This window comes from Austrofundulus limnaeus, unplaced genomic scaffold (assembly GCF_001266775.1).
Source record: "Austrofundulus limnaeus strain Quisiro unplaced genomic scaffold, Austrofundulus_limnaeus-1.0 Scaffold89, whole genome shotgun sequence".
Classification (NCBI taxonomy): Eukaryota; Metazoa; Chordata; class Actinopteri; order Cyprinodontiformes; family Rivulidae; genus Austrofundulus; species Austrofundulus limnaeus.
Window position 1 is genome coordinate 917,312 of NW_013952491.1, and position 11,499 is coordinate 928,810.

The window sequence follows — 11,499 nt, forward strand, 5'->3', positions numbered from 1 at the left end:
CATAATTGCTGTTTTACAGCAGGTTCCTGTTCTGCAACACATAAAACACTCAGAAATACAGCATCACAATCACATCATTATACACCACCAAACAAAAGGCTAACTAAAGGTTAACAATAGCAGAATGATAGCTAAATGCTAAAACAAAAGCCTAACTAAAGGTTAACAGTAGCAGAATGATAGCTAAATGCTAAAACAAAAGGCTAACTAAAGGTTAACAGTAGCATAATGATAGCTAAATGTTAAAACAAAAGGCTAACTAAAGGTTAACAGTAGCAGAATGATAGCTAAATGTTAAAACAAAAGGTTAACTAATAGTTAACAGTAGCATAATGATAACTAAATGCTAAAACAAAAGGCTAACTAAAGGTTAACAGTAGCAGAATGATAACTAAATGCAAAAACAAAAGGCTAAAGCTAAAAGTAGCATAAGAAGACAAACAGAATGCTTTTGTAAAGAGTGAGATCTTCATGTATTTGTTTGATGAAGTAAAAAGTATAAAACTTAAAAAAAAACACGTTAGCGCACTCGTCTCCTCAATGAGACAAACGTTTTGATACACAAGCGGCTAAAGTAGCTCTGAGCATGCAGAAGTAATTAAGTTGCATCAGGAAACTAAATAAATTCTTGTTTCCAGTCTTTATTTTTGCAGATTTTTCTGTGACGTTGTGACTTTCCTTACGCAGGCGAGCAGCAGTACCCCGTCCCCCCTCCGGTCTACGGCTGCCACGCGCCTTCAGACGGATGTCCCAGCAGCCAGGCTCTGCTGCTGAGGAACCCGTACAACAGGTAAACCTCCCGCTCTCACTTCTATTTCTGAGTGCGACCACGCTGGAACGGATCAGAACCCATTGTTGGCTGTGTCGGGTCAAACGGCAGTAACTCAGCGAAAGGTTGCAGGATGCGTTTCTGAACAGGATGTTCACCTTCAGGACAGGTCCGACCGCCACCGTCACACCCCCCACAAAACCTCTGCTACTTCCTCTGATGATTTTATTCAAATATTACAAACTTTTTACATTTCTGATCAAACTAAACGGTACGATAAAGAACCGCCGGCGGAACGTTCTGAAGTGATTTACTGATTTTTTTTTCCCCCTCATTTTATTTACGATCCAAGCTGTTGCGAAACACTGAAGAACAGATGAGAAATCAACAAATCTTTTAAAGTTCCTCAAAAAGAAAACATCTTTTTATTCCAAACTTTCCAACCCTCTCAGGTACAAGATGTTCTGGTTCTAAAATCAACGACTACCAGAACAGTTTTCCACTGAAGACGACCTTCAGTGTTTTTATAATGAAACTCTTTGAGGAAATAAAAGAAGAAATCAGCTTAACAACAAGCTGCTTCCTGAAGTAGTAAATCACCAGCAGATAAATATTTATTTTCCATTAAACAGGAAACAATCTGCAGAGAAACAACAGCTTGTCTTTCATCAAACTGGTGCTCAATTGTGATTTTTACAGAGCATCTGAAAACAGAAAGTTGGATTAAAAACCAAAATACTTTTATTTTTGCCTTCATCAACAGAAAGAATTGAAAACGTGGCTGCTTTGTCCCCTAAACTCTAAAAACTTACAACATTTAGCAATAAAAAGCTTTCAAGTACAGTTTTTTATGCAACAAGAAAAAAAATAGCATTTTTGAGAAATAGAGGGAAAAAATATGAATTTAAGAATATTTGACGTCAATTTTCAGCTTTGTTTTTGAGTTCTTTATGACAAAATTGAGAAAATAAAACTGAAGCAGATAGATAAAGCTCATAAATAAATAAACAATCTACCAAACACACATTTTATTACTTTTTGTGCTAAATTTATAAAAAAAAAACACAAGTTTGTAGAAACACGTGTCAGCTGAATCGGAAACGAATTTATTAAAACAGATTTCTCACTTTCTTACAAAAGAAAAAAAACACAAAAATTGCATTTTGAGAAAAGGAGCGAAAGAAAACTATGAAATTAAGAATAACTGACGTCAATTTTCAGCTTTGTTTTTGAGTTCCTTATGACAAAATTAAGGGAATAAATTGATCAAACTAAAACTGAAGCAGCTACTTGGAGCTTAAACTGTGAGTTATAAGAAAAAAGAATCTACCAAACACACATTTTATTACTTTTTGTGCTAAATTTACAAAATCATTAAAACAGATTTCTCACTTTCTTCCAAAAGGGAAAAAAAAAAACATTTTGAGAAGTGGAGAGAAAGAAAACTTTATGAATTTGAGAAAATTTGATGTCAATTTTCAGCTTTTTGAACTGTTCCTAATGACAAATTTGAGTAAATAATTGGTCAAACTGATCATAAAATCATCCATAAAACTAAACTTGAAGCTCAAACTGTACGTTATGAGAAAAACACTTTTATTCCTGAGGTTTTCTAAGTGGAACATTTATGTTTATTAGGGCTGCAACGATACGCAAAATTCACGATTCGGTTCGGTTCAATACTTTAGTCTCACGGTTCGATATTTTTTCTATACAAAAAAGACAAATTTCCATGCCCCTTTTAACTTGTAATTTATTTATATTAATTATGAACATTTGTTTAACCTCAAATGTACAGTTTTTAAATTAAAAGTTGCGGAAACAGCAAGTTTCTCAGTGGATCTGTGCTCCACAGTGCAGCCTAGGTGGAGTAGTCGAACACAGATCCACTGATCCTTCAACACAGAGCATCTTCAGAAGACAAGTTGATAAAATAAATGTTAAAAATCTGTATTGAACGGTTCGATATGGGTAAATGTATTGTTGCACCCCTAATGTTTATATATTTTTAAGATTTTAATTGAATGATAACAAAGCTCAAGATCAGAAATTGGCGTCAGAACTAAAGGAGAGCTGGGAAAACCCAACCCTATAGGATTTATCAGAAAAGTAGAAAAGCTCTGCCTCCCTTTCTGAACCACAATAAACCTGCCGTCTGAGAGTGAAGTGCCTCGTTATTAGAAGAAAGACCGATGAAGAGAAGCTAAAATTATTGCTACAAGGAAACAATAAATGAGGATATTTTTCAAGTTATTTTACTCCAACATTTTTCAAAAGCCACAATTCAAACCAACACGCCCACGTTCAGAGAGAAAGTTAGGTTTGACGGAACTTCCTGTTTACGTTGGAATCAAAAACAACTCTCCCTCTGAAGTTAATGAGCATTTGTAGGAGGCGCACCTCCTCACTACAAACTGTTGTGTTTCTAAATGAAACATTCTTTATTCTGTTTCCCATCGATGGAAGGAGAGGAGGGATCTTCTTGGAGTCCTGCAGCGGGGATGGACGCTGTGTTTTTATGAATCTCAGGCTGACTTTGTCATAAACATAACTGATATCTACACACACGCACACACGCGTTGCTGGAAAGGCTCATCTGAGTGAAGTCAGTGGTCTAATCTCGCAGCCTGGTACCATCAGGCCTGTATTTAGTCTGTGAGCCATCAACTTGGAACAACATGAAGTAAAAACATGCCGAGGTTTTAATAATCCGCTCGGAGGCAGAAAAAAGGAAGGCACTCTGGCTTTTATCAAAGCAAAAGAAACAATTTGAGATTCCTGAACCGGTGCACGGTGTTCTGTTAATTATTAAACATCAACCTGTTCCTCAGGTTATGATCGGGATCGGCCTGCAGGTTTTGTAGTTTCGGTTGTGGATAATGTGAATGCTTTTATTTTGAAGGATGGTCGCCTCCAATGCAGCAAAGATGGTGTAAAGGAAAGGCTTGGACTCTGATGCTGAAGATATAATCCATATCTAACACAGCTGCAACCTTCAAGGCCGTGTTTCAGGGCTCTCAGGATCTTCGCTTCACTCTGAATTCTGCAACAGATTTTCTCTGAATCGTAGAGTCATCGATGGTGCGTCCGTTTTGTCTCGAGAGCGTTAAAGTTATATTTTGACGCCTGTGAGTGGCTTTATACTGACAGGACCATGTCTAAAAGGACGCTGAGGATAAGTAAGATTTAAATCGTGTTCATAGACAACTCATGCTTCATCAGTGTGATTTAAAAATCATAATTAGATAAAAGCCCACACTGTTTAATAAAATACCAATTTATAAAAACATAACATAAAATATAAAAAACCTCAAGTGAAATAGTGTCGCAACAAAAACGTTGCGCAACAAATTTAATCTGAGGCTGTGTCGAGGTGGGGCGTGTCCTCTGAGAAATATAAATACATTAGCGTTATTAATATCACAAAACATTAAAATTAACTTAAAGGTAATATTTGAAGAACTAATGGACCCGCTGTAGGTGCATGTTTATTTATTTATTTTTTATTTATTTAGTTTCTGATGAAAATAACATTTAAAAACACGTCTATATAAATGACAAACGTATTAACAACACAACCGCTTAAAATTTTTTATTTTTACACCGCCACATTTGTATTTAAAACGTATTCTTTTCTCTCATTTCGTCCGCCATTACTAGCATAAAAAAATCTCTGGTCGGGCCACAATGCATTATGGGATACGGTGGGCCGGGAAGGATCCATCGGACCAGTCCTTCGATCCTGGCCAAAGGAAGGACGCATTTGTCGGCCTCCGTCGCGATGCTGTGACGTAAGCGGACGACGATTTCGGCCTTCGGAGGACCCGTCCCGCCGTTCTGGACACAGCCTGAGTCGTCCAGAGCGTCTGAAAATATCTCACTTTATTTTCTGTCAGAAATGTGGGACAACTTTAATTGAGTTTGGTAACCTGTGAGACTAAATTATGACTGATATGAGACGGGGGGGGGGGGGGGGACTTTAAACAATTTGAAACATATTGCTGACGTAGTATTGATGTCAAGAACGGGGGCAGGAAGTGAACGCAGCCCCGTTTCCTTCTGTTGATTCAGCATCAAAACGCCTGTTTTCTGTGTCGTGGACAGTTGCTGCAGCCGCTCTAATTTGGATCCTAAATGTTTGACCCAACCTGAAGCTTTCATCTGGCTTGTCGTTTAATACAAGCTCTGCAGCACCAGATAGTTTATGTCGATCTCCTCGACACCGGTGTTACACCATATATTGTGACATGCTGACATGTATCAGTCAACATGTTTTATTTTTATTTTATTTCTTTTTATTTTTTTGTGTCTTCAGCCTCCGATCACAGGCTACACTTTTGGCGTAACATATTCTTCTTTGTGGCCATGTTCGGCCAGGTTCTGTTGTAGAACCGCAACAGCGCCCTCTCTGGTCACAACATATGATGGTCACAATATGTGGTGTAACACCGGTAAATCCTCCAGATTATATGACAGGTCTTTTTTATTTAGACAGTGTGGATCAGATCATAAATGTAAGCCCTTTTAGGTCATTAGCGTACTCGCTCTGGTTCCATTTCTCTGTGTTTTGAACCGGAGCAAATCACTTCCTGCCCACCATCTGAACTTTGCGCATCATCCGGGTCACATGACTTCAACCCAGCAATTTCAGACACTTTAAGGTTAAAACTGCAACAACAAAAACAGCTATTTATTTACAGTTATGTACAACACAAACGACTCAATTTAATGTGATTCCAAGAGAAAATTTGCCGATTTTGTTACAATTTAGTGTCTCCAACAGAGCTTTGAACTAATTGTTTTAATTTTTGTTTATTTATATTTAATTTGTTTGTTTGTTTCATGAATAGGTTTTGTTAACTTGTTTACTGTAAATAAATGAGATAAATAGTTACATCTATGGTGTCGAGCTGATGGATTTCACAGGAAACATCTTGTTTGTTCAGGAAAACGGTGAATAAAAAGAAAACATGCAGATGATGGATGTAAAGTGGATCAGAGATGGGTCAGCAGCAGAGAGGAGAAGTGGACCCATTTTCATTCAGAAAGTGTCATAAATCATCACTTTAAATCTTCGGCTCGGCCTCGTTTCCAGCAGTATTTCAGCGGAAATACCTTTCGCGTCTGCTGGCTGAGCGCCCCTGCTTCAGTGTGAAATAATAGCTCCGTAATGAGCCGGGTACCAGGCACCGGCTCTCCTCGGTCGGGACCGCTGTGAGCCTGCAGGTGGTGTGAAAGCTGGGTCTGAAGGCTATAAATTCAGTGTGTTAGAGGTGGAAACACACACACTCACACACTCACACATTAGTGGCTGTGTAAAACCTGAGCAGATCTGAATTATGATCACAGATCCTGGTTTGTCTAATGAAGAATCGCTGTTTTTTGGTCTCTGTAAAAACGCTGAGTCAGCGTTCACGCTGTTGTTTCCTGTTTGTGGTTTCTTTCACTCATTTTTCAGCATCTCACTACTAGTGATGTTCGACGCGACCAATTTTCTTTCCGATACTGATACCAAGTAAAATTTGTCTGGTATTGGCGATACTGATCCGATGCTGATACTTTGTGATAACACATATAATGTGTCTGGTGAATTTTTTTAGTTTTTCAAATAACCACTTTATAAATAATACATGACATAGTAATTTATTTAATTTAAAAGTATTTCCAACCCTAACCCAACATCTGTTTAGCACAATTTAAAATTCTTATTCTAAAGAAATATAACAAATTTTGAATAGTGAATAAAAGTGATAAAAAATATTCTAAAAGTTGTTACTTTGTAAATTTTGTAGTTTTGTTTGTGGGTCCCTGGCCAGAGCTAATGCTGTTTGGGGGGCCATGGCATGAAAAGGTTTGGGAACCCCTCATCTAGAATTTAATTACCGTCGGACTAAGCAGATTTTATGTTAAAATGACCTGCCATACATGCAACATCTACAGACTGAGTGACTGAACACGTGCCGCTGTGCACATTCATTACACAAGCGGAAGAAAAAGTAGTTCCCTCCAACCACATGATTAAGAAAATATTTGAATAGTTTAGTTATTTTTATTTTTATTTTAGTTACTGTTTTGGTGACTTTAGTATTTTAAATGATTTTGCCACTTTTAGCATAGCTGAGGTTTAGCTATTTTTAGGTTTTAGATTTTTTTTTTGCTACTGTTACCTTATTTTCAGGTTTTAGGTACTGTTCTGATCATTTTAGTTTTCAGCAAATGTTTATTGTATTTATTTTAGCTTTTAGCTGCAGATTTTCTAAATGTAAATGTAAGCTTTCAGCTTGTTAAACAATATTTAGCTTGTTTTTCTTTCGCCTGTTTCACAGAAAGTGTTTTTGCTCTGGTTTCTCTTGTTTTTTTATATTTATAGTCACTTTATTTAGAAAAACAGAAATGCGTAACGAGCTAAAATTCAGCCATGTTTGTCTCCACAGCAGCGACAACTTATATCAGATGGCGTCTCAGCTGGAGTGCATGGGGTGGAACCCCGTTAATCCGCTGGCCTCCACCATAAAGAGGTAGGAAATTATTCATCACTCTCCTCAAACTACAAGAACGCAGATTATTTTAAAAATATTTATTTAAAAAACAGATTTAAGCTCTTTAGCTGCTATCTTGTTGTGATGTAGAGGCAAATTTGATGCATTTAGTTTGTTAAAAAATGAGAGTTTGTAGCTGTTGTTGACAAAAGTGAAAAAAAATGCCACTTTTTATTTTAACTTCTAAGACCTCTAGGGTTGGGCATAATCGTATCGTGTGCAATTAATCGTCAGAAAAACATTAATCGATTACTTTTTGGCACTTGACAATTAATACAATTAATGCCACCAGGCAGACTGACTGGGGATTACTCCGGTCAGTCCGCTCAGTGCTCCTCTCCACTTCAAATATGACGAACCTTAAAATAAAGTTCTGTAATTTATTTATCTATCTATACAATTTAAAATATGATGTATAGTCAGAAATCTGTAATTTTCACACAATTTGGAACAATTCTTTTTACAAAAAGCAAATCTTTCCCACTAAATTGGTCATGTTACTATGAAATAAGGGTGTCCTGGGACTCAGGGCATTAATCGTCAAATTAATCGTTATCGGCTAAATACCACAATTAATCGTGATTAATTTTTTCGCCAATATTGCCCAACCCTAAAGACCTCTAATACTATACACCTAAAGGGTTAGTTTAAATCATTTGAAGTGGAGTCCTGCAGTTAATATCTTACCTGTTGCAGGTAGCTCTTTGAGCAACTTAAATTTTAATTATGACCGGATAGATGAGCTAAAGGCTAGTCATAGCTATTTATATGAATACTCTTTACAAACATTGCTTTCCCAGACTGTAGTGGAGGTGCTACAGCTAGCTGCTACTGCTGCTATTTGTGCTTGTAAATAGAATTCCAGGTTTAAAAAAAAATTGTGAAAATTTTAAATGTTTTAAAGCGCTAGCTGCTAACTTATCAATTAATATCTATTCTTCCAAACTGAGACCTGTGAAAGAACTTGAGCTAAATTGTAATTTTTCATATTTTCTCAGCAGAATGCCTCTTCAAAAGATCTGGGGTCGGATTTATAAAACTGGCGTACGCACAATTTGAGCCCAGAAACTTGCGTACGCCACTTTTTACGCCAAGGTTGTGATTTATAAAATCCAAACTTGACGTGAAAATGTGCGGTGCCTCACAGCTCTGACCCATGCGTACGCTCATTTTGGAGATGTGAAACTGCGACACAGATGGTGAAGTGAGGAATTAGAGCCACACTGTGTAAAGATCACTGTCAGAGATTTAATTTACCTTCAGAATCAGACTTAGATTTTTATTCAACTTTATCATCAGCTTTATTAACAGTATTTTTTATGCTTCTGCTGCTGCTGAGCCATGAGGACCTTTGAAATAAAAAAAAATTAAATCTTAAATAAAAGTTCCCGTGTGCAAATCCCTTCATCTGCTTCCTCCTCAGACGACCCTGACCCACAGACCCCTCCCTGACCCACAGACCCCTCCCTGACCCACAGACCCCTCCCTGACCCACAGACSCCTCCCTGACCCACAGACGCCTCCCCGATAAGAACAGCAGGACAGCAAAAGCTTTAGATACACGCGCAGGGCGCATCCACCTCGCCAGTGTGGATGTTATAAACGTTTAAAATCCGTGTTTGTCATGCGCGCGCGGGGATGCGTGCGTGCGTGCGTGCGCAAGTGCGTGCGTGCGTGCATGAGTGTGTGTGTGTGTGCGTGCGTGCGTGCGTGCGTGCGTGCGTGCGTGCGAGCGCGCGCGCGGTGTCTGCTGCGGATAACAGCAGGCAGGAGGGGGAGAGGACGAGGAGAAGAGCGGGGGACTTATTTCTAATTTTATCTGACTTATTTAATTTAATTTTTATTGTTTTTATCGTCCTGCAGGCTCTGAGAGAAAATTAATTTGAAGCTGAGTTTATTTATTTTTATTTTTTATAAAAATCGTTAGATTACTCTAAAGCAAAATGAGGGAAAATCTGTGTCAATTACAGACAATCTGTTCACGTGAGCAGCTGTCAGTCAGCACCTGTCGTCATCCAGACGCACGACGGAGCGTGTCTGAACCAATCACTTATCGTCTGACTGATTTAAATACATCTTAACATTCATGAGGTACTTTACATTGACTGTTTATGGTTGAGTGTGGGCGTGTAGAGGGTAGAACCTGAGGAGGACCTCATGCGCAAACTCTGACGTGCGGCTGTGATTTATAAATGAAAGGTGCGCAGAAACGTGCGTACGCACGGTTTTATAAATCTGAATTTTTTTTGGCGTGCGCCATTTCCGCCTTTTGGCCGTACGTTCACTTTTAGTATGGTTTCCACRCAATCCTTTATAAATGAGACCCCTGAACTGTTGATTTAAGCCTCTCAAATCACCTGGCTGTTCCTGAAGTAACAACTTGGGAGAAACGTTAGAACCCTCCAAATGGAACTGTGCCGAGTCGTGTTTAAAGGGCGTAAACACTGGCGTTTCTAACGAGGTTGAGCAGAAATAGTTGAGGAAACGCGTCTGAAACCCCTCAGGATGTTTCGGACAAACCTTAAAGCGTTCGGTTTGAGCCGCAATGTCACTGCGACCCCGCTGCTCGGCGTCTGTGCCGGCTCAACCCGTTCCTTTCTACTCTGAGCCAAAAGGCATCCATCATAGTTAACAGATGAATGTGTGTGTGTGTGTGTCCGTGTGCGTCTCGGTGTGTGTGTTTTGTGAGTGCAACAGGAGGTTTCTCCTTTTGAAGACGTAGTAAAACGGTGGAAACAAACAGTTTTTTTCACCATTTTATATAAAAAGAGGTTGATGTTTGGGGCGCAGCTTAGTGCTCCAGTGATGGGCAGCGGGAGAGAGGAGGGGGACGGGAGGCGCGAGGGAGTATCAAGGATGAAGAGGAGGAGGCAGATAAGGAGGCCGAGGAGAAAGACACGAGGAAGAGGAAGTGAAGGGGAGTGGAACAGGAGGGGCGCTCAGGTTTATTCCCAGCGTTGAAACCACGCATTACCTCATGAAGGAATGCCTCAAACAAGATGATTAAATATATTTAAGTAACTTTTTACAACTTGTTGATTAAAAAAATACACATTTCTAGAAACATGTTATTGATTTACACAATGTGGTCTTCGTTATCTAAAATAATCTAAAATAATTTGCAATATGTCAGAAGAAAATAATAAAAACTCACCTTGAAAATAAGTTAAATATCTTCTGAAAATAAAATCATGTTTAATAACTACATGTTTAATTTGTGAAAAAAATATATAGAAAAGGTTTTATTACTTGCAAATCACATTATTATTTTTAAGTGAATAAGTTCAATCAGTTTTCTGAGTTTAGTTACAATAAAGAGACCTGAGGGATGAATCAGTGAGTTCATGTATTTATTCTAAATTTAAGCTAAAATAATGAGTATAAATTGAACTCAGCATGATGTGTTCAAGGGCTTCGATCGGCTAAAGTTGTCCAGGTTTTTTTTTTTAACCCCGCCCAGGTTCTGCAACGTGCTTCTTATGTTTCCAGGTTTCTTTTGGATCCTTAAAAAGTCTTAAAAGGCCTTGAGTTCATCAATCCAAAAATAAGGCCTTAATTAGCCTTAAAAGGTCTTAAATCAATCTTCAGAAGTCTTAAAATGTTAACACACTGTAGGATGACTGTAATTCGTATCAAATATTAAAATAATTGGTAACATTTATTTAATTTTGAAATATTTACATTTGACATCACTTCCTGTTATTTCACATGCAAATATCTCAACAACTGTCCGTCTGAGCAACGTGAAATTAGTTTTGTAATATGTTAATAATGTTGTCTTTCCAAAAATGCATTCATATTTCGTACAAACATTTTACATCACAGTCACTTTAAGGTTTCATCTACAGCAAGCTGGGGTTGAGAACCCGCTGTGGGTCCTAAAACTCCTAATTTTGGGTTGTTAGAGGATTTCCAGAAATTAAGTTAAGTTTAAAACTGACTGCTAAGAACGTTTTTTTAGCTATATTTGACAAAAATAACAGTTAAATATGGATAAAGACAATTGGTCTATTAGCAATATTTGAGTAATTCAACCAAAAATACTTTGATTCATGAGTTTCTGCCACAGTTTTAATTTTTTGTCATTTGTGTTAATTGTAAAGCGGGCGCTGTACCGGTCCGTCGTGGTGAAGAGAGAGCTGAGTCAGAAAGCAAAGCTCTCGATTTACCGGTCGATCTACGTTCCTACCC

The 11,499-nt window shown here is 38.1% G+C and overlaps 1 protein-coding gene across 2 annotated transcripts in view; it reads left to right on the plus strand.

The window, feature by feature from the left end:
* Nucleotides 1–11,499, plus strand: part of wt1a (WT1 transcription factor a) — a 30,225-nt gene that overhangs the window by 8,513 nt on the left and 10,213 nt on the right. For both annotated transcript variants that reach the window (XM_014012177.1, XM_014012178.1), the window contains exons 4-5: nt 688–790; nt 7,204–7,287. In XM_014012177.1, coding sequence (XP_013867631.1) covers nt 688–790; nt 7,204–7,287 — 187 coding nt within the window. The remainder of the gene's footprint in view (nt 1–687; nt 791–7,203; nt 7,288–11,499) is intronic.